Genomic DNA, 23,806 nt, shown 5'->3' on the forward strand with positions numbered 1-23,806 from the left:
TACATTCAGTAGTTTATTATGGTATTACTTATAAGAAACTCTACCTGAGCTCTGAACTTGCAGCTTCACAAGCATATGTTGAAAAACACAAACAATATAGAAAATAGCAGTATATACATAGTAACAAATAAATATATTAATCTCTCAGGTCATTGGTGACTCAAAGGCAGTGCAATTATTCCACTGAACGCTCCCAAAAGTCTTATGCTCCCCACTGGTAGATTTCTTGGTCCTATATCAAGGTTTCGACAATAATCCAAGACTCTCAGCCAGACTGAACTTTCTCCCGTTTCTTCTGGGCTAGCAATGCCCGATATTTCTTGCGTGTCTCCTCGATGCTGCTCTGCAGGGAGGCCACTTCAGCTGCCAGGAGGATTCCTGGAGGAAAGAAACAACAGAGTAAATACCTGACAGGAAGAGAAATGGAGTGACGGTAAGTCAGATCACTGCTGCACCTTGCCGGAAGTTACTCTGCGCTTGCCGTAAACTCTGAGGGACCAAAACACCAAACCAGCGCAGGGGGTCATCAGCTGGTGAGGATTTTGGTTTTTCACTTTCCTCTGTTGTAGTGGGTTTAGGTGCTTCAGTGGTGGCTTTGTGACCACGGTGCCTGAGAACTAGAAGTAAATGAGATAAATTACAGTATACTACATATAATAATAATTCTTTATATATATATAGCGCACACAGATTACGGTGCGCTGCACAAAGCATGACAAAGTGGTCCCTGTCCCCAATGGGGGTCACAATCTAAACAACCTATCAGTATGTTTTGGAGTGTAGGAGGAAACCCACGCAAACATGGAGAGAACATACAAACTCGTTGCAGATGTTGACCTGGGTGGGATTCTAACCCAGGACCCCAGTGCTGCAAGGCAGAAGTGCTACTCACTCTGTATACAGACGCACCGCTCACCAGCCTCCTGTACCTCACCCTGGTGTCTGATCTTCACCCTGCCAGGCCCGGGGCTGGAGTGTCAGTAAGACAAACTTTATATTTACTAGAACTGGGGCTCTGAATGTTGGGTGACTGTCTCTACAGGATCTATGTAATAAACAGGTGCTCCTTTTCTGCTGCTTGTTCACCCTCTTCCTGCACTGTGCATGGGTGGTGAGCTGACAGATTGTAATACTTCACTAAAACCTGAACGCACCTTGTTCTGCAGCTCCAATGTTCTCCACTTCCAGAAGCTTTTCTTCCTTCTCTCGCTTGCTCGGGTGAACATGTTCCACACTAAATGTTGTCACCCCATCTTCTACGGAGCTGGACAGAGACCATACGTTAGTTAGTATGAGGTGTAACTGTCCAATACATAAATTTGAATATTTGCTATGTTGATACAGCTGATACATCCAATCCTGTCATTTCTACTTGTCTTATTTTCCTAAAAGTACTGCAATAGAAAATGAACTTAAGATGGCGCCGGCATCCTTGACCGCACCTAAAACTTCGAGGTTGAGGAATTCCAGGAATTACCAACGGTGACGTGAGCGCTCGACAGCAGAAAACTCTCCAATCAAGAGACTACATGATCTGGGAAGCCTGATATGTTATGCTTTGTACACTCCTCCTCTTTTACTTTTTCCTATTTTTCTATATAGACTGGTGAAACCAATAAACTTGCGCAGTGCTGATTTGCCCAGGGCAGCGGCATGAGTGAGACTTGAATCAGCAGTTGTCGGAGTCATTGCTGCTGCTGATTTCTCTGCAGGTTTGATCCATATCGATGCTGATAATTTCTGTAGAAAGCATCACTAGTGTGCATGTTCCCTTAGAAGGATATGGAAGGAGTATAATACAGGCCTCACCTCTCCTGGACACAGACTGAGGGCGTCATCTCAGGTTTATACTGCAAGGAAGACACTGACTTATTCCCCATGGAGTATCGCGACTGTGAGAGGCAGAGCCATCCCTGCAAAGACACAGATCAGACACATAATGCTGGTTATATACAGCATGAGAGCTGCGGACTTATAATAGACAGTGCCCCCATCATTGAACTCCAAGCTATCCTGCAGCAGGGCATATGGGGTTTTATAGGGGCTGCCTGCGGTACAGATCACACACCTTCTCTATGAGCGTGTTCAGACTTTGCCTCTTCTCCTTCAGAGCCTCCAGGTCTTCCATAAGATGCAGCAGCAGATCATCCAGACGCTGATTCATCTCCGCAGAAGTCTCATTCACAGACGCCGTCATGTCTAGATGTGGGGAGTCTGAGGAAAGCCTATGAGAGATAATGCACATCACGTGAACAGATTTCTATTCACTGGAAGTAAAAATAGAAGGGAAGCAAGCAGAGATCTTCTTTCTGAGAGCAGGTCAGTAACAAAGCCAATGCAGACACCAACACTTTATGTAAATGTCCCCCAATGCACTCACACCGTGAGGAAGAAGGTGAACTCCGGGGACCTGAGCGGGGAAGCGACACATGCAGGAAATTGAACGCTCGATCTTAGTGAATCGCGGCAGCTACGAATCCTCGTCGGACAACGCATGGCGGGGATTGCGACGGCACGGGTAAGTAAATGTGCCCCATAGTATCTATCATTGATGTGTGATACGGAGTCAGTGTATCTGAGCCTGTGATGTGAGGTGCAGTTTAATGAGTCATTGTATCTACCATTGATGTGTGATACTCTGCAGTGAGTAAGTGTATCTAAGCCTGTGATGTCGGCCGGTATAAGTGTCCTAAGCTTTATATCAAATCCCCTGCTGTATATAATAATGAAAGCACAAGGACTCAGAGACTAAGAGGCTCCTGCAGCACTCACCTTCTGACTTCTCACATGACCTTCCCAACCCGGAAGTAGTCGCCGTTTCCTTTCCTCTCGCTCTTCCGGAAGTAGTGCGGGCGCCATCTTTACTGAGGGCAGCGAATCTCCGCCCGGGGATTGGCCGGCAGGGCGCAGGAGCAGGAGCTGTAGAGATCGTTTCCACGTGTGAGGGCCGGCCGCGACCATGGTGAGTGCTACAGGCATAATGATAGCTGTGTGCGGGATGTGACCGGCAGATGCAGACTCTATATAGCAGAGCTGACTTTGTCATTTAAAGGGGCATTCCTGGTCATTTAAAGGGATGTTCCTGTTTGAGCTGCCCCCCAGCCCAGGGCTGCAGCGCTCCAATACCTGCTGCTCCAACCCCGCAACTGTGGTGCAGATTACAACACCCAGTGATCAGACTCCTACGGATCTCTCATTTATCCCCTATACTGTTACCTTTGAATGAAATACTCTTGGATGTTCTGACTCTGTTGGGGGTGGTAAACAGGCCCTCGCACTCCATTAGTCTTTTGGTCCCACTGGACTTAAGGTGATGATGTCTCTTGCTTCAGCGGTCAGGTCTGAACAAGTGTCACATAACCATCGAGGCCGGGGAATGGCTCAGGCAGTACATAAACAATGTATTTGACATCATCGCTTCCAATCTGCCGGGACCTGGTGACGTCACCACTTCTGATCTGCCGGGTCCTGGTGACGTCACCACTTCTGATCTGCTGGGTCCTGGTGACGTCACCACTTCCGATCTGCCGGGTCCTGGTGACGTCACCACTTCCGATCTGCCGGGACCTGGTGACGTCACCACTTCTGATCTGCTGGGTCCTGGTGACGTCACCACTTCCGATCTGCCGGGTCCTGGTGACGTCACCACTTCCGATCTGCCGGGTCCTGGGGACGTCACCACTTCCGATCTGCCGGGTCCTGGTGACGTCACCACTTCCGATCTGCCGGGTCCTGGTGACGTCACCACTTCCGATCTGCCGGGTCCTGGTGACGTCACCACTTCCGATCTGCCGGGTCCTGGTGACGTCACCACTTCCGATCTGCCGGGTCCTGGTGACGTCACCACTTCCGATCTGCCGGGTCCTGGTGACGTCACCACTTCCGATCTGCCGGGTCCTGGTGACGTCACCACTTCCGATCTGCCGGGTCCTGGTGACGTCACCACTTCCGATCTGCCGGGTCCTGGTGACGTCACCACTTCCGATCTGCCGGGTCCTGGTGACGTCACCACTTCCGATCTGCCGGGTCCTGGTGACGTCACCACTTCCGATCTGCCGGGTCCTGGTGACGTCACCACTTCCGATCTGCCGGGTCCTGGTGACGTCACCACTTCCGATCTGCCGGGTCCTGGTGACGTCACCACTTCCGATCTGCCGGGTCCTGGTGACGTCACCACTTCCGATCTGCCGGGTCCTGGTGACGTCACCACTTCCGATCTGCCGGGTCCTGGTGACGTCACCACTTCCGATCTGCCGGGTCCTGGTGACGTCACCACTTCCGATCTGCCGGGTCCTGGTGACGTCACCACTTCCGATCTGCCGGGTCCTGGTGACGTCACCACTTCCGATCTGCCGGGTCCTGGTGACGTCACCACTTCCAGTTCTGCCGGGTCATGGTGACGTCACCACTTCTGATCTGCCGGTCCTGGTGACGTCGCCACTTCTGATCTGCCGGACATGGAGACTTGGAGTCAAGATAAAAGTCAGAAACCGCTTCTTATGTTGTTGTTGCAATACTCGGTATATAGCGCCTGTATAAGAGTGGGTCCAGGAATATGTGTTGCAGACTCTTCTGGTCCTGGGATCCCAGTGACTAAACCCTTCCCTTCCATCTACAGCTGCGCAGGGAAGCTCGTCTCCGGAGGGAATACCTCTACAGGAAAGCCCAAGAAGCCAAACTGCACAGCATAGAAGACCAGAAGCAGAGGCTAAAGCGAGCGCTCGATGGTTAGTGGCGAGATAAGTAGCATCAGGTGACCCGCAGCCTGTCAGGTCCAGATACTGACCCCCTCTCTCTATGCCCACAGAGAACAGGCTCATTCCCACAGAGGTCCGCAAGGAAGCCCTCGCCCTACAGGAGAAGCTCGAGTTTGATGATGAGGGCGGTGAAGGTAAGAACAACCCCCAAACGGAGCAGCCATCAAGCACAAGAACGGCCACCTCAGTTGGTGTTTGGGAGGGTCCATGAGAAGCCCAAACTATAGAGATGAATAGAAAGCTCCCATCATATTCTGTGGCAACTCACAGGGGAATTATGCAAACAAAATAAGACCTAACCGAGTATAAACATTCAATGGAACAATAGGAGTGAGGGTCCTGCTCACAGGGAGTGACACAAGAGCTTACAGTCTATGAGGATGAGGGGGTGACACAGGAGCTTACAGTCTATGAGGATGAGGGGGTGACACAAGAGCTTACAGTCTATGAGGATGAGGGGGGGACACAAGAGCTTACAGTCTATGAGGATGAGGGGGTGACACAAGAGCTTACAGTCTATGAGGATGAGGGGGTGACACAAGAGCTTACAGTCTATGAGGATGAGGGGTGACACAAGAGCTTACAGTCTATGAGGATAAGGGGTGACACAAGAGCTTACAGTCTATGAGGATAAGGGGGTGACACAAGAGCTTACAGTCTATGAGGATGAGGTGTGACACAAGAGCTTACAGTCTATGAGGATGATGGGGTGACACAAGAGCTTACAGTCTATGAGGATGAGGGGTGACACAAGAGCTTACAGTCTATGAGGATGAGGGGGAGACACTAGAGCTTACAGTCTATGAGGATGAGGGGGTGACACAAGAGCTTACAGTCTATGAGGATGAGGGGGTGACACAGGAGCTTACAGTCTATGAGGATGAGGGGGTGACACAAGAGCTTACAGTCTATGAGGATGAGGGGGGGACACAAGAGCTTACAGTCTATGAGGATGAGGGGGTGACACAAGAGCTTACAGTCTATGAGGATGAGGGGGTGACACAAGAGCTTACAGTCTATGAGGATGAGGGGTGACACAAGAGCTTACAGTCTATGAGGATAAGGGGTGACACAAGAGCTTACAGTCTATGAGGATAAGGGGGTGACACAAGAGCTTACAGTCTATGAGGATGAGGTGTGACACAAGAGCTTACAGTCTATGAGGATGATGGGGTGACACAAGAGCTTACAGTCTATGAGGATGAGGGGTGACACAAGAGCTTACAGTCTATGAGGATGAGGGGGTGACACAAGAGCTTACAGTCTATGAGGATGAGGGGGTGATACAAGAGCTTACAGTCTATGAGGATGAGGGGGTGACACAAGAGCTTACAGTCTATGAGGATGAGGGGGTGACACAAGAGCTTACAGTCTATGAGGATGAGGGGGTGACACAAGAGCTTACAGTCTATGAGGATGAGGGGAGTGACACAAGAGCTTACAGTCTATGAGGATGAGGGGGTGAAACAAGAGCTTACAGTCTATGAGGATGAAGGGGTGACACAAGAGCTTACAGTCTATGAGGATGAGGGGGTGACACAAGAGCTTACAGTCTATGAGGATGAGGGGTGACACAAGAGCTTACAGTCTATGAGGATGAGGTGGTGACACAAGAGCTTACAGTCTATGAGGATGAGGGGGTGATACAAGAGCTTACAGTCTATGAGGATGAGGGGGTGACACAAGAGCTTACAGTCTATGAGGATGAGGGGAGTGACACAAGAGCTTACAGTCTATGAGGATGAGGGGGTGAAACAAGAGCTTACAGTCTATGAGGATGAAGGGGTGACACAAGAGCTTACAGTCTATGAGGATGAGGGGGTGACACAAGAGCTTACAGTCTATGAGGATGAGGGGTGACACAAGAGCTTACAGTCTATGAGGATGAGGTGGTGACACAAGAGCTTACAGTCTATGAGGATGAGGGGGTGATACAAGAGCTTACAGTCTATGAGGATGAGGGGAAGACACAAGAGCTTACAGTCTATGAGGAGGTGACACAAGAGCTTACAGTCTATGAGGAGGTGACACAAGAGCTTAAAGTCTATGAGGATGAGGGGGTGACACAAGAGCTTACAGTCTATGAGGAGGTGACACAAGAGCTTACAGTCTATGAGGATGAGGGGGTGACACAAGAGCTTACAGTCTATGAGGAGGTGACACAAGAGCTTACAGTCTATGAGGATGAGGGGGTGACACAAGAGCTTACAGTCTATGAGGATGAGGGGAGACAAGAGCTTACAGTCTATGAGGATGAGGGGGTGACACAAGAGCTTACAGTCTATGAGGATGAGGGGATGACACAAGAGCTTACAGTCTATGAGGATGAGGGGGGGACACAAGGGCTTACAGTCTATGAGGATGAGGAAGTGATACAAGAGCTTACAGTCTATGAGGATGAGGGGGTGACACAAGAGCTTACAGTCTATGAGGATGAGGGGGTGACACAAGAGCTTACAGTCTGTGAGGATGAGGAAGTGATACAAGAGCTTACAGTCCATGAGGATGAGGGGGTGATACAAGAGCTTACAGTCTATGAGGATGAGGGGAAGACACAAGAGCTTACAGTCTATGAGGATGAGGGGAGGACACAAGAGCTTACAGTCTATGAGGATGAGGGGTGACACAAGAGCTTACAGTCTATGAGGATGAGGAGAGACACAAGAGCTTACAGTCTATGAGGATGAGGGGAGGACACAAGAGCTTACAGTCTATGAGGATGAGGAGGTGACACAAGAGCTTACAGTCTATGAGGATGAGGGGTGACACAAGAGATTACAGTCTATGAGGATGAGGGGGTGACACAAGAGCTTACAGTCTATGAGGATGAGGAAGTGATACAAGAGCTTACAGTCTATGAGGATGAGGAGGTGACACAAGAGCTTACAGTCTATGAGGATGAGGGGTGACACAAGAGCTTACAGTCTATGAGGATGAGGGTGACACAAGAGCTTACAGTCTATGAGGATGAGGAGAGACACAAGAGCTTACAGTCTATGAGGATGAGAGGGTGACACAAGAGCTTACAGTCTATGAGGATGAGTGGGGGACACAAGAGCTTTCAGTCTATGAGGATGAGGGGGTGACACAAGAGCTTACAGTCTATGAGGATGAGGGGATGATACAAGAGCTTACAGTCTATGAGGATGAGGGGGTGACACAAGAGCTTACAGTCTATGAGGATGAGGGGGTGACACAAGAGCTTACAGTCTATGAGGACGAGGGGATGACACAAGAGCTTACAGTCTATGAGGATGAGGGGATGACACAAGAGCTTACAGTCTATGAGGATGAGGGGATGACACAAGAGCTTACAGTCTATGAGGATGAGGGGGGGACACAAGAGCTTACAGTCTATGAGGAAGAGGAGGTGATACAAGAGCTTACAGTCTATGAGGATGAGGGGATGACACAAGAGTTTACAGTCTATGAGGATGAGGGGTGACACAAGAGCTTACAGTCTATGAGGATGAGGGGTGACACAAGAGCTTACAGTCTATGAGGATGAGGGGTGACACAAGAGCTTACAGTCTATGAGGATGAGGGGTGACACAAGAGCTTACAGTCTATGAGGATGTGGGGGTGACACAAGAGCTTACAGTCTATGAGGATGAGGGGGTGATACAAGAGCTTTCAGTCTATGAGGATGAGGGGGTGACACAAGAGCTTACAGTCTATGAGGATGAGGGGTGACACAAGAGCTTACAGTCTATGAGGATGAGGAAGTGATACAAGAGCTTACAGTCTATGAGGATGAGGGGGTGACACAAGAGCTTACAGTCTATGAGGATTAGGGGGTGATAAAAGAGCTTACAGTCTATGAGGATGAGGGGAAGACACAAGAGATTACAGTCTATGAGGATGAGGGGAGGACACAAGAGCTTACAGTCTATGAGGATGAGGAGGTGACACAAGAGCTTACAGTCTATGAGGATGAGGGGTGACACGAGCTTACAGTCTATGAGGATGAGGGGTGACACAAGAGCTTACAGTCTATGAGGATGAGGGGTGACACAAGAGCTTACAGTCTATGAGGATGAGGGGGTGACACAAGAGCTTACAGTCTATGAGGATGAGGGGATGACACAAGAGCTTACAGTCTATGAGGATGAGGGGATGACACAAGAGCTTACAGTCTATGAGGATGAGGGGAGACAAGAGCTTACAGTCTATGAGGATGAGGGGGTGACACAAGAGCTTACAGTCTATGAGGATGAGGGGGTGACACAAGAGCTTACAGTCTATGAGGATGAGGGGGTGACACAAGAGCTTACAGTCTATGAGGATGAGGGGGTGACACAAGAGCTTACAGTCTATGAGGATGAGGGGGTGACACAAGAGCTTACAGTCTATGAGGATGAGGGGGTGACACAAGAGCTTACAGTCTATGAGGATGAGGGGTGACACAAGAGCTTACAGTCTATGAGGATGAGGGGTGACACAAGAGCTTACAGTCTATGAGGATGAGGGGGTGACACAAGAGCTTACAGTCTATGAGGATGAGGGGGTGACACAAGAGCTTACAGTCTATGAGGATGAGGGGATGACACAAGAGCTTACAGTCTATGAGGATGAGGGGGTGACACAAGAGCTTACAGTCTATGAGGATGAGGGGATGACACAAGAGCTTACAGTCTATGAGGATGAGGGGGTGACACAAGAGCTTACAGTCTATGAGGATGAGGGGATGATACAAGAGCTTACAGTCTATGAGGATGAGGGGAGGACACAAGAGCTTACAGTCTATGAGGATGAGGAGGTGACACAAGAGCTTACAGTCTATGAGGATGAGGGGTGACACAAGAGATTACAGTCTATGAGGATGAGGGGGTGACACAAGAGCTTACAGTCTATGAGGATGAGGAGAGACACAAGAGCTTACAGTCTATGAGGATGAGGGGGTGACACAAGAGCTTACAGTCTATGAGGATGAGTGGGGGACACAAGAGCTTTCAGTCTATGAGGATGAGGGGGTGACACAAGAGCTTACAGTCTATGAGGATGAGGGGATGACACAAGAGCTTACAGTCTATGAGGATGAGGGGGTGACACAAGAGCTTACAGTCTATGAGGATGAGGGGGTGACACAAGAGCTTACAGTCTATGAGGACGAGGGGATGACACAAGAGCTTACAGTCTATGAGGATGAGGGGATGACACAAGAGCTTACAGTCTATGAGGATGAGGGGGTGACACAAGAGCTTACAGTCTATGAGGATGAGGGGAGACAAGAGCTTACAGTCTATGAGGATGAGGGGGTGACACAAGAGCTTACAGTCTATGAGGATGAGGGGATGACACAAGAGCTTACAGTCTATGAGGATGAGGGGGGGACACAAGAGCTTACAGTCTATGAGGATGAGGAAGTGATACAAGAGCTTACAGTCTATGAGGATGAGGGGAGACAAGAGCTTACAGTCTATGAGGATGAGGAGGTGACACAAGAGCTTACAGTCTATGAGGATGAGGAGGTGACACAAGAGCTTACAGTCTATGAGGATGAGGGGATGACACAAGAGCTTACAGTCTATGAGGATGAGGGGTGACACAAGAGCTTTCAGTCTATGAGGATGAGGGGAAGACACAAGAGCTTACAGTCTATGAGGATGAGGGGAAGACACAAGAGCTTACAGTCTATGAGGATGAGGGGGTGACACAAGAGCTTACAGGCTATGAGGATGAGGCGGTGACACAAGAGCTTACAGTCTATGAGGATGAGGCGGTGACACAAGAGCTTTCAGTCTATGAGGATGAGGGGAAGACACAAGAGCTTACAGTCTATGAGGATGAGGGGAAGACACAAGAGCTTACAGTCTATGAGGATGAGGGGGTGACACAAGAGCTTACAGGCTATGAGGATGAGGCGGTGACACAAGAGCTTACAGTCTATGAGGATGAGGCGGTGACACAAGAGCTTACAGTCTGAGGATGAGGGGGGGGCGACACGGGAGCTTACAGTCTTACAAAGTCCAAGGTAAATGTGACGGCAGAGAAGCCGGGATCCTGGTATCTGGTGTTTTCCGGATAACAGAAGGGAGGAGGACACAGGATGGGTTAGTAAAGGGAGAGTTGACATTTCATGCAGTTAGTGAGTGTGATGAGATGATTTTTAAGAGCACGTTTGAAACGTTGGAGCTTAGGTATTAGTCTGAGAGTCCGGGAAAGATCATTCCAGAGAATTGATTGGTACAACCCCCTGGAGTATCTTGATCTTTTGTCCCCCCTCTCCCCACAGGAGTGACCACCCATATGGATGATGAGTATAAGTGGGCAGGTGTGGAAGATCCGAAAATCATGATCACAACATCGAGAGACCCAAGCTCGCGACTGAAAATGTTTGCTAAGGTAAGAACTGGTCCCTGTAGTGGCCGGTCAGGTCTCCCTCCGTGTCCTGGACCATAGACTGATGGTGTCATCTCTCCTCTAGGAGATAAAGTTAGTCTTCCCCAATGCTCAGCGAATGAACAGAGGAAAACATGAAGTGGGCGCGCTGGTCCAGGCCTGCAGAGCCAACGATGTCACCGACCTTGTCATTGTCCACGAGCACCGAGGCACGCCAGGTGGGAAATGATCCTCATATAATATAATAAGCAGGCCCAAAGACTCTCATCAGTGTCTCCTATCCGAGGTGCTGCAGCTGGTGATAGGTTTAGCCCTGTCCGATCTTCCCAGCATGTAGTGAGGAGAGCAGAGAAATGCTACATTGCATAGGGGACACTGGAGATTCTGCACATATGGTATATACAGGCAGATTGTGATACAACATCTCATGATACACTGGAGATTCTGCACACTCATAGTATATACAGGCAGGGTGATGCTACATATACACTGGAGATGATGCACACAGATAGTATATACAGGCAGAGTGTGATACAACATCTCATGATACACTGGAGATGATGCACACACATATTATATACAGGCAGAGTGTGATACAACATCTCATGATACACTGGAGATGATGCACACACATAGTATATACAGGCAGAGTGTGATACAACATCTCATGATACACTGGAGATGATGCACACACATAGTATATACAGGCAGAGTGATGCTACATATACACTGGAGATGATGCACACAGATAGTATATACAGGCAGAGTGATGCTACATATACACTGGAGATGATGCACACACATAGTATATACAGGCAGAGTGATGCTACATATACACTGGAGATTCTGCACACTCATAGTATATACAGGCAGAGTGATGCTACATCTCATGATACACTGGAGATTCTGCACACTCATAGTATATACAGGCAGAGTGTGATACTACATCTCATGATACACTGGAGATTCTGCACACTCATAGTATATACAGGCAGAGTGTGATACTACATCTCATGATACACTGGAGATGATGCACACACATAGTATATACAGGCAGGGTGATGCTACATATACACTGGAGATTCTGCACATACATAGTATATACAGGCAGGGTGATGCTACATATACACTGGAGATTCTGCACATATGGTATATACAGGCAGATTGTGATACTACATCTCCTGATACACTGGAGATTCTGCACATACATAGTATATACAGGCAGAGTGATGCTACATATACACTGGAGATGATGCACACAGATAGTATATACAGGCAGAGTGATGCTACATATACACTGGAGATGATGCACACAGATAGTATCACCCTGCCTGTATATACTATCTGTGTGCATCATCTCCAGTGTATATGTAGCATCACTCTGCCTGTATATACTATGTGTGTGCATCATCTCCAGTGTATCATGAGATGTAGTATATACAGGCAGGGTGATGCTACATCTCATGATACACTGGAGATGATGCACACACATAGTATATACAGGCAGAGTGATGCTACATATACACTGGAGATGATGCACACACATAGTATATACAGGCAGAGTGATGCTACATATACACTGGAGATTCTGCACACACATAGTATATACAGGCAGAGTGATGCTACATATACACTGGAGATTCTGCACATACATAGTATATACAGGCAGGGTGATGCTACATATACACTGGAGATTCTGCACACAGATAGTATATACAGGCAGGGTGATGCTACATATACACTGGAGATTCTGCACACAGATAGTATATACAGGCAGAGTGTGATACTACATCTCATGATACACTGGAGATGATGCACACAGATAGTATATACAGGCAGAGTGATGCTACATATACACTGGAGATGATGCACACAGATAGTAGCAGTACTGGAAAGCTTCAGCTCAGAAATCTGCTTGGCACGTAGATATTATCTGATGTGAGCTGAGGCTTTTATATTTACATGCAGTTATTGTATGGACAGGAGTTCCCATTAAACCATTCCACTGACATCCTTTTCAGTAGAGATGAGCGGACCTCCTGTCCGGCTGCACCACCCGTACATATAGCCAGATTGGTGGCCAAAATGCCCATAGCCACGGCTATGATTGGCTAGAGGGAGCCATGGCTGTTCGGCTGCCGGGTCACGTACCAGAACGGGATGGCAGGTCCACACTACTCCTCAGCCCTGCTGCATCTCTATGTTTTTATTTTAATGTGAAGTCCCAAATGTTTAGCATGTTTCCATTTTCTTCTTACAGACGGGCTGATCGTCTGCCATCTTCCTTTTGGGCCTACTGCACATTTCACCCTTTGTAATGTAGTTATGAGACACGATATTCCGGACCTGGGCACTATGTCAGAGGCTCATCCGCACCTCATCTTCCATAACTTCACATCCAGGCTTGGACAGCGGGTAAGACTGGTTCCGGTGTAACTGCAGGGTCTGGGCCTGTCTCCTCAGAGGAGCTGCAGCTGTATGGGTTCTCCGCACTGTGTGACCATAGGGATAGGCCTCCATATACATCAGTCATAACTCTTCTAAACACGTTTTACCGTCTCCAGGTGTCCAACATCTTGAAGTATTTATTCCCTGTTCCCAAGGAGGAGAGCAGGAGGGTGATAACTTTTGCAAATCAAGACGACTTCATTTCCTTTAGGTAAGTCACGTTTAGAGCTTCACCTGCCAGAACAGTCAGTGCAAGGTGTCATCTCCCTAACCCTGATGTCTCCTGCCACAGGCACCACGTGTACAAGAAGACAGACCACCGCAATATTGAATTGTCTGAAGTTGGGCCACGATTTGAGATGAAATGTAAGTAATGATGGAGATGCACATGAATAACAATCCTCTTCTGTTAGCATGCAGTATACACCCATGGCTGTCCAGATGAAGAGTCCCAGCTGTAGTTGAACATAATCCATTGCCAATAAATAACCCCAATAGCCAGGCCTTTCTTTGTTATAAGGGGACATTCACCACTAGGGGGCTGCATTGTCATTTTTTATAAAATGCAATACATCTGTATAACATCTCGGAGTAATACATTGGCAGGACATCTGTTGGGTCCTTATAGGTGTAATAATATGGCAGCCATGGGGGCATTGTTAGGACTCTAATCAGAATTCTCACCAACCATGGGCATTGTGGAAAGAGGATGGTAGTTGGCCTATTGCCATGATGAAGAGAACACATGTATATTAATGTGTATGAAGATATCATCGGTGAGGGTCTCTGGGCTGGGACCACCAGTGTCCGTCAGAATGGTGCCTCTGGTATACTGAAGAATATCACTGCTCCTAACTTGTGATTGTTTCATCTCTGCAGTGTATATGATAAAACTGGGCACCTTGGATCAGGAGAGGACGGCAGAGGTGGAGTGGCGCTGGCATCCGTACACCAATACAGCCAAGAAGAGGAAGTTCCTCAGCATTGAGTAGTGTTTCTAAGTATTTCTATGCATTGTGTAAATAAAGATCTTTTATAAACTGTTGTAGAGACAAGGCACCGCTCTGTAATGTAACTTATTTAATCAGCAGAAACTGTAAACAGAAAAGTGTAACCGAAAGAGAACAAACAGAACAGAACATCCTTTTTTACATAAAGTTGCCCATTTATATAACATGTGATGGCTACTTCCTATAAGCTCAGTATTCCTCTCCCTCTTCTGCCTCCTCCTCTACTGAATCTATTCCCACTTCTTCATAATCCTTCTCCAGCGCTGCCAGGTCTTCCCGGGCTTCTGAGAACTCTCCTTCCTCCATCCCTTCTCCCACATACCAGTGCACAAAGGCACGCTTGGCATACATCAGATCGAACTTGTGGTCCAGTCGGGCCCAGGCCTCTGCAATGGCTGTAGTGTTGCTCAGCATACATACGGCACGCTGCACCTTGGCCAGATCCCCTCCAGGCACTACTGTTGGAGGCTGATAGTTGATTCCGACCTGTAGAGAGACAGAACATTGGCTCAAAGAGCTCATGGTGCAAAGAGGAATGTGAGTTGAACACTGCACTATTGAGAAAATATCTATACTAAAGTAAACCCAAGCATCATGTGTACGAGGGAACATCTGTTTGCAGCTCTTTAACGTTAATGTACACTTCAATGGGGTTTTATTTAGTTTGTTTCCTCCTTCCCAAACTGGTCACTCACTATGTCATTTCTGCAAAACCATCTATCGTCTATAAAGAACTGCTGTGTTTCTTAATACTAACCTTGAAACCTGTTGGGCACCAGTCTACAAACTGGATAGTGCGTTTTGTCTTAATGGTAGCAATAGCAGCGTTGACATCCTTGGGTACAACATCTCCTCTGTATAGCATGCAGCAGGCCATGTATTTGCCATGGCGAGGGTCACACTTCACCATCTGGTTTGCTGGCTCGAAGCAGGCATTGGTTATTTCGGCCACAGACAGCTGCTCGTGGTAGGCCTTCTCTGCAGAGATTACAGGTGCATATGTGACCAGAGGGAAATGGATGCGTGGATAGGGAACAAGGTTTGTCTGAAATTCAGTGAGATCAACATTCAAGGCCCCATCGAATCTCAGAGAAGCTGTGATGGAGGACACTATCTGCCCAATGAGACGGTTCAAATTAGTATATGTTGGACGTTCAATATCTAAGTTCCGTCGACAGATATCATAAATGGCCTCGTTGTCCACCATAAATGCACAATCTGAATGCTCCAGGGTGGTGTGAGTGGTTAATATGGAGTTGTATGGCTCCACCACTGCTGTTGAGACTTGTGGTGCTGGATAGATTGCAAACTCAAGCTTGGACTTCTTGCCATAATCTACAGAAAGTCTCTCCATGAGAAGAGAAGCGAATCCTGAGCCTGTGCCCCCTCCAAAACTGTGGAAAATGAGGAAACCTTGGAGACCGGTGCACTGATCAGCCTGCAATAAAGATTAAAATCCATGTGATGACATCACTCAATACAATACACGAATATGAGAAGTCAGTTTCTTAAATCTCATTGCATCCTTTAATAAGTGTCGCTGCACCAAATCCGGTTCAGTTGGAATTTGTTTTCTGTCCCTCAGCCCTTCTGCTCACAATCATTTTTTTCCTTAGACACTATGGCGTTTTTGTTTTTTTCTTGCGGCGATCTCGCGGCTCAATGTATTATGGGCTCATGCTCACTGCCAAGGATTCCTCAGCATCATGTCTGAGCATAGAGCCACAAGGAGCAGGTCCTATTCTAATCTGTTTGTGGCTTACAGTCCCAAAGAAGTCAATGGGCTGCAAAAATAAGAGAAAAATGGATTGCGCACAGTTGTACTTGATTTTTGTGGTTGGTTGCTGGTCAAAAATCACATGATCTTATGGGCTGGCCTAGCTCAATCACTTAAACATGGACCAACTTTGCGGACATGCACCCGTGACATTGGTAAAATACAGATTACCCACGGCCCACAAATATGGCCATTACGACTGCAGATTGCAAAAACATTGAAAACAACAATATTGTGTGGCAACCCTCACTATTCCTGATCACTCGGTGCTGTTTGTTTTAGCATGTAGTGTGCAAATTAGGGTCTTTACTAGCAGATTACAGGCCGACTCCTTCCGCCCAACACTGTCCACCTGACAGTAAAGAGCCTGATTTTAATGTTGAAGCAGAGACTGTTGGCAATTATTGCTCAGAAATGTTGGAACAAATTCCATTTGTGTTGGAACTAGTGGAATGACACTTATTAAGGAGGTAGAGTATAAAAAAAACTTACCCAACAGAGTTCCAGTCATTAGACTTTAGAAATCTTATGCAGTCTAATCTAACATTCCCTCATAATGTGAAGCACAGAGAGAATCATATCAATACCCAGTCCAGAATAGAACATGAGTATTTAGTGTGGTCCGTTTTTTGGCACTCACCAACTTGCGTATACGATCCAGGACCAAATCCACTATCTCCTTCCCGATGGTGTAGTGCCCCCTGGCATAATTGTTGGCCGCATCTTCTTTTCCTGTAATGAGTTGTTCCGGGTGGAAAAGCTGCCGGTATGTGCCAGTGCGGACTTCATCTAGACAGGAACATATCTGCAGTAAGTAAACACCCCCATACAATCCCAGAAGCCTTGGTTACCCATTATAATCTAGAGTACCTAAGCAGCTGAAAACCAATACTTATATCACCGAAACCCCTGTATGGATGATTGATGCATCTTGAACCCCATTTGTGTTCAGGTGAGGTGATGCACTCAAAAGAGTGACTGATGGTGGCTTACTCCACTCACCTTATTCAGATGTATCAGGAGGTTGAGAGACACAGCTGCTCACTAAATAATAATGTGATCACACAGATTCAGCATTACAACCCACACAAACTGCTTACCAACTACCGTGGGCTCCAAATCCACAAACACCGCCCTGGGCACATGTTTTCCGGCTCCTGTCTCACTGAAGAACGTGCTGAACGAGTCATCTCCTCCACCAATGGTTTTATCACTCGGCATCTGTCCATCAGGTTGAATGCCATGCTCCAGGCAGTACAGCTCCCAGCATGCATTGCCAATCTGAACCCCGGCCTGCCCAACGTGGACTGAAATGCACTCGCGCTGTGAGAATAATAGAAAAACAGCACAGATCACCCAGGGGCTTCGCTTATTCACTACAAAGGCAGTGAGGTGGAACTACCTTAACACTTTGGACAGCGCTGTGCATAAATCAGCTAATTGATACACCCCAGCCCACTCATCTAGGAATGCCATTATACAATGGGCATCACAGTCAAGGTCAATTTCAGTGACTATGCCACTGTAAAGGTGGACTAGGCTCGGGCCCCGCTGCACACCTGTCCATAGATCCATCACACACATAGGCGTAGCCAATCACACACAGGCATAGCCAACAGCCAGCCAACCACACACAGGCATAGCCAACAGCCAGCCAATCACACACAGGAATAACCAACAGCCAGCCAATCACACGCAGGCATAGCCAACAGCCAGCCAACAACACGCAGGCATAGCCAACAGCCAGCCAACAACACGCAGGCATAGCCAACAGCCAGCCAACAACACGCAGGCATAGCCAACAGCCAGCCAACAACACGCAGGCATAGCCAACAGCCAGCCAACAACACGCAGGTATAGCCAACAGCCAGCCAATCACACGCAGGTATAGCCAACAGCCAGCCAATCACACGCAGGCATAGCCAACAGCCAGCCAACAACACGCAGGCATAGCCAACAGCCAGCCAACCACACACAGGCATAGCCAACAGCCAGCCAACCACACACAGGCATAGCCAACAGCCAGCCAACCACACACAGGCATAGCCAACAGCCAGCCAATCACACACAGGCATAGCCAACAGCCAGCCAACAACACGCAGGCATAGCCAACAGCCAGCCAATCACACGGAGGCATAGCCAATAGCCAGCCAACCACACACAGGCAGTGCCAACAGTCAGCCAATCACACACAGGCATAGCCAACAGCCAACCAACCACACACAGGCAGTGCCAACAGTCAGCCAATCACACACAGGAATAGCCAACAGCCAGCCAACAAGATGCAGACATAGCCAACAGCCAGCCAAAAACACGCAGGCATAGCCAACAGCCAGCCAACCACACACAGGCAGTGCCAACAGTCAGCCAATCACACACAGGAATAGCCAACAGCCAGCCAATCACACACAGGCAGTGCCAACAGTCAGCCAATCACACACAGGTGTAGCCAGCAGCCAGCCAATCACACACAGGCATAGCCAACAGCCAGCCAACAACACGCAGGCATAGCCAACAGCCAGTCAACCACACACAGGCATAGCCAACAGCCAGCCAACAACACGCAGGCATAGCCAACAGCCAGCCAATCACACACAGGCAGTGCCAACAGTCAGCCAATCACACACAGGTGTAGCCAGCAGCCAGCCAATCACACACAGGCATAGCCAACAGCCAGCCAACAACACGCAGGCATAGCCAACAGCCAGCCAACCACACACAGGCAGTGCCAACAGCCAGCCAACCACACACAGGCATAGCCAACAGTCAGCCAATCACACACAGGTGTAGCCAGCAGCCAGCCAATCACACACAGGCATAGCCAACAGCCAGCCAACAACACGCAGGCATAGCCAACAGCCAGCCAACAACACGCAGGCATAGCCAACAGCCAGCAAATCACAAACAGGCATAGCCAACAGCCAGCCAATCACACAGAGGGATAGCCAACAGCCAGCCAATCACACAGAGGGATAGCCAACAGCCAGCCAATCACACACAGGCATAGCCAACAGCCAGCCAATCACACACAGGCATAGCCAACAGTCAGGCAATCACACACAGGCATAGCCAACAGCCAGCCAATCCCACACAGGGATAGCCAACAGCCAGCCAATCACACACAGGCATAGCCAACAGCCAGCCAATCACACACAGGCATAGCCAACAGCCAGCCAATCACACACAGGCATAGCCAACAGCCAGCCAATCACACACAGGCATAGCCAACAGCCAGCCAATCACACGCAGGCATAGCCAACAGCCAGCCAATCACACACAGGCATAGCCAACAGCCAGCCAATCACACACAGGCATAGCCAACAGCCAGCCAATCACACACAGGCATAGCCAACAGCCAGCCAATCACACACAGGCATAGCCAACAGCCAGCCAATCACACACAGGCATAGCCAACAGCCAGCCAATCACACACAGGCATAGCCAACAGCCAGCCAACAACACGCAGGCATAGCCAACAGCCAGCCAATCACACACAGGCATAGCCAACAGCCAGCCAATCACACACAGGCATAGCCAACAGCCAGCCAATCACACACAGGCATAGCCAACAGCCAGCTAATCACACACAGGCATAGCCAACAGTCAGCCAATCACACACAGGCATAGCCAACAGCCAGCTAATCACACACAGGCATAGCCAACAGCCAGCCAACCACACACAGGCATAGCCAACAGCCAGCCAATCACACACAGGCATAGCCAACAGCCAGCCAACAACACGCAGGCATAGCCAACAGTCAGGCAATCACACTGACAAAGCCAACAGCCAGCCATTTACCACATGAAGACATAGCCATAAGTCAGCCAATCACACACACAATTTCTCTCACTTTCCCTCTCAGCGGACCATTACCCGCAGACAACCCAATCAGAGGCCGCGTCTCCAGGTCCCGCGCAGTCAGTCTCATCACCTGCTTATCGTTTACCTCAGCACAGGCTCCGCCGTGACTGCCGTGCTTCAGCCTTTCATCTCCTTACCATAGTCGCTTCCGCAGAGGCGCGTCTGTCCTATGAGTGTTCACAGAAATATCCGCTTGTCTTCCCGTATCTGTCACTTCGCAGCTCCCGGACAACTGTCACTTCTCCCGCCGGCTGCTGGTACTTATAGTCCACCCGCGGGGCGCTCGAGCATTTCTGCGACTATTCATTGGATAAAAAAATCCAGAGGGGGGAGGGGTAAGAAGTCCAGTCAGTGTCTCCATCTCTACGGGTACCGCACACCGGCTGTGATTGGTTGCTAGGGAGCTTGTGTGACAGCTCTGATTGGTTGGCAGGACATGGACCGCTGCGCGGGAAGCTGCTAGCAGTTACTTATATGAGAAGTTTAGTCAGTGATGCGGGAGACGGGAGCGCGCTGTCCTCCCAGTGTCCTGTCACCTCAGATGTCACCATAATACACTACAAATGACAGAAGTTACTATCTCCTATAGTGGGAATGAGGCTGTACAATTATCAGCTGACTCCTGATGAAATATGACACATTTCCAGTTAATGATATTCCTCTGAAGCCGTCTCCACTAAATCTAGGGCTTCATATGACACCCTTCTCCTCCTAACCTTGGGGACCATTGACACTAATTTTCCATTCAGCGTATAAGTTTAACATGTACTCTCCAAAATATATAAAATGATGGTTCCACCCACTATTGAAATGTATATGTCAAATTTGTAGGGAAACTTCAGATAATAAAACTGTTTTGTTTTTTAAAAAAAAAAAAAAGTTGGAAAAGGAGATATATCAAGAACCACATGAACTGCTATTAGCTCAGCCCGGCCATTTTTAAAATGTATAAATGGTCCTCTAAAATGTAGACGCCATGTTTACTAAAGTCTCTGCATAGAGGTATTTCATGAGTTGTGAACAGGGCAATATCCAGAGAGGGTTAAATATTAGGGGTAGCAACATTTAGGGACACCCCCGGGATAAGATATTCATAAGACTGGATGAATGTCTATGCATGTTCCTCTTCCCCTTTTTTTACCTCCATTACTCCATACAACATCAGCTCAGCTACAGTATGAAATCTCACCCATTTACCTATAAAAAAATATTCTCCAGGCAGTCAAATATGACTCTTCTTACCTCATTTTCACATGAGAGGAGTCAAGTTTCGGTGGTTGCTGGGGGAGTGTTACTTCAGAACCCCCTCTACCTAGAAACAAGCTTTTTGTTTATATTAAAGATAAGAATTTCATCTTTTAGATCACATCAGGTTTTTTTTATTTTTTAGCTACATAACCGGCAATACAGGCAGCTAAAGACATAGTTTGGATAAAGATCCAGTTCTTTAATATTATAGTAGTATTCGTATAGGTGCTATAGAACAGAAGGGGCTTCTGAAGTGACCCCTGCAACCACTAAACTTGACTCATCTCATGTGAAAATGAGATAAGAAGAGTCATATTTGACTTTGGAAGAGATTTTTTTTATAAGTAAACGGGGGAGATTTCACATTACAGTGGACATTGTATCCCCTACCTTAGTGGGAGAGTAGTTTTATGTGGTAAAACTTGGTTACAGGTTCTCTTTAAATAAAAGTTTTGGGGACTTTGTGTTGTTTGATAAGGTTTTTTACTTCATATTCCTTTTTAAGTGAAGTTTGTGGCTTGTAAACTGCTTGGAAGTGGAGGGTAATTGCAGTTTCTTTTGGGCTTAAAGGAAACCTGTCAGCATGATTTGGGACACCAAACAACATTATCTTATGGACCAGTGTTACATGTCCAAAAATGGTCCCTACATGGTTGCATAAATTTATAAAAAAAAACCACTTACCTTCCCCCCGAGCCCCCGGCCCCTATGTGTTGTGGCCAGTGAAGCTTTACAAGCATAGTAGGCATGGCGCATGCGCAGTGGACCCAGGATATTGGTCCCACTGCACTTCTCACAACGCAGGAGGGGGCACCTGCGCGAGATCTGCTGATGTGAATGCGATCTGCCTCATTGGTCTCACATCCAGGTAAGTATAAATGTTACAGCTTATATACAGATCAATTTGGGACCCTAAATCACAGGTGCATTCAGACATGTGAGTGGTTTAGGGTTCCAAAATGACCTGACAGGTCCTCTTTAAAGGACATTTACCATCAGTTTACTCATGGTAGAAGTGTCCTAGTAAGAACTTGCACAATGGGGGAGGGCAAAAATTAAAATATGAGGCTCTGTCAGGCACTTGAGTGACGTAGCCGGAGTGCCCCATGGTAATTAGCATGACTTTTCTAACTCTATATAGTGATATAATAAAAGACCTATTCCTCTTCATGACGATATATGATTATGGTTGGGATGTTATTTTTAGGGAACCCGCTCTAATGGTCGGCTTCTTGTTTGATTGCAGTTTCCAAGCAGAGACGTCTCTACTGAAATAAGAGAGCGGGAGATCGGCAGGACGCAGCTTGTTCTCCTGTTAACTCAACCAGTAAACTAGACGCTTCATGAAAGGTAAAAAAACCCAGAAACCATTGGTGGATGCACAAAGTATACACACACTGCAACGGCCTTTACCATTTATTTACAGGATAGTCAGCGGGTGATTGATCGCTGGGAGACCGACCACTGATCATGGTAATGGGGTGACAGAATGGAGCAGGACCACTTCTTCATTCATCTCTATGGGGCTGTCAGGGATCTCCTCAGCTTCTCTATACACAAATATACACAGGGTCAAACTGAAATGTATCATAATAAGTCTAAAAAGTATGGCGAAACGTTGCTCGTCATTTTGCAGACACAAGATATAAAGTAAAAACTGGTGCATATTGGACTATGACTATGATTGGCCAGGAATACACCCCAGTCTATACTTTACATGTCTATACGTGTCTATGCTTCACATGTCTATAGGTGTCTATACTTCACATGTCTATAGGTGTCTATACTTCACATGTCTATAGGTGTCTATACTTTACATGTCTATACGTGTCTATACTTTACATGTCTATACGTGTCTATACTTCACATGTCTATAGGTGTCTATACTTCACATGTCTATAGGTGTCTATACTTCACATGTCTATAGGTGTCTATACTTTACATGTCTATACGTGTCTATGATTCACATGTCTATAGGTGTCTATACTTCACATGTCTATAGGTGTCTATACTTCACATGTCTATAGGTGTCTATACTTTACATGTCTATACGTGTCTATGATTCACATGTCTATAGGTGTCTATACTTCACATGTCTATAGGTGTCTATACTTTACATGTCTATACGTGTCTATACTTTACATGTCTATACGTGTCTATGCTTCACATGTCTATACGTGTCTATACTTTACATGTCTATAGGTGTCTATACTTTACATGTCTATACGTGTCTATGCTTCACATGTCTATACGTGTCTATGCTTCACATGTCTATAGGTGTCTATGCTTTACATGTCTATAGGTGTCTATGCTTTACATGTCTATAGGTGTCTATACTTTACATGTCTATACGTGTCTATGC

The 23,806-nt window shown here is 47.5% G+C and overlaps 4 protein-coding genes across 10 annotated transcripts in view; 2 read left to right on the forward strand and 2 right to left on the reverse strand.

Moving 5' to 3' along the window:
- VMA22 (vacuolar ATPase assembly factor VMA22) lies at nt 1-2,855 on the reverse strand. Of its 2 annotated transcripts, none has more exons than XM_072124994.1 (6): nt 2,773-2,855; nt 2,069-2,225; nt 1,810-1,913; nt 1,155-1,264; nt 456-617; nt 1-378 (listed from the first exon to the last, which is right to left on the reverse strand). In XM_072124994.1, exons 2-6 carry the CDS (start codon nt 2,195-2,197, stop codon nt 266-268), a joined length of 618 nt encoding a protein of 205 aa, XP_071981095.1. In that variant the 5' UTR covers nt 2,198-2,225; nt 2,773-2,855; the 3' UTR covers nt 1-265. The 2 variants fall into 2 exon arrangements, with proteins under 2 accessions (XP_071981095.1, XP_071981094.1); XM_072124993.1 differs by lacking the exon at nt 2,773-2,855 and adding an exon at nt 2,381-2,760.
- On the forward strand, nt 2,802-14,592 carry IMP4 (IMP U3 small nucleolar ribonucleoprotein 4). Its single transcript, XM_072124991.1, has 9 exons — nt 2,802-2,962; nt 4,619-4,727; nt 4,808-4,891; nt 10,993-11,102; nt 11,185-11,317; nt 13,360-13,514; nt 13,664-13,758; nt 13,840-13,913; nt 14,427-14,592. The coding sequence occupies exons 1-9, from the start codon at nt 2,960-2,962 to the stop codon at nt 14,537-14,539; spliced, it is 876 nt and encodes a 291-aa protein (XP_071981092.1). The 5' UTR covers nt 2,802-2,959; the 3' UTR covers nt 14,540-14,592.
- A 20-nt stretch (nt 14,593-14,612) lies between these two features.
- TUBA3E (tubulin alpha 3e) lies at nt 14,613-20,487 on the reverse strand. Its single transcript, XM_072124990.1, has 5 exons — nt 20,334-20,487; nt 17,435-17,657; nt 16,975-17,123; nt 15,315-15,995; nt 14,613-15,043 (listed from the first exon to the last, which is right to left on the reverse strand). Exons 1-5 carry the CDS (start codon nt 20,334-20,336, stop codon nt 14,747-14,749), a joined length of 1,353 nt encoding a protein of 450 aa, XP_071981091.1. The 5' UTR covers nt 20,337-20,487; the 3' UTR covers nt 14,613-14,746.
- Nucleotides 20,488-21,751: 1,264 nt separating this feature from the next.
- MON1B (MON1 homolog B, secretory trafficking associated) overlaps nt 21,752-23,806 on the forward strand; it is a 35,080-nt gene continuing 33,025 nt past the window's right edge. For 3 of the 6 annotated variants that reach the window (XM_072124982.1, XM_072124983.1, XM_072124985.1), the window contains exons 1-2: nt 21,752-22,312; nt 22,691-22,794. The gene's annotated coding sequence lies outside the window, so the exon portion shown is untranslated. Of the gene's footprint in view, nt 22,313-22,690; nt 22,795-22,891; nt 22,918-23,806 lie in introns of those variants that run through there. The other 3 variants (XM_072124986.1, XM_072124987.1, XM_072124984.1) reach the window with 2 other exon arrangements.

This window comes from Engystomops pustulosus, chromosome 9 (genome assembly GCF_040894005.1).
Source record: "Engystomops pustulosus chromosome 9, aEngPut4.maternal, whole genome shotgun sequence".
NCBI lineage: Eukaryota > Metazoa > Chordata > Amphibia > Anura > Leptodactylidae > Engystomops > Engystomops pustulosus.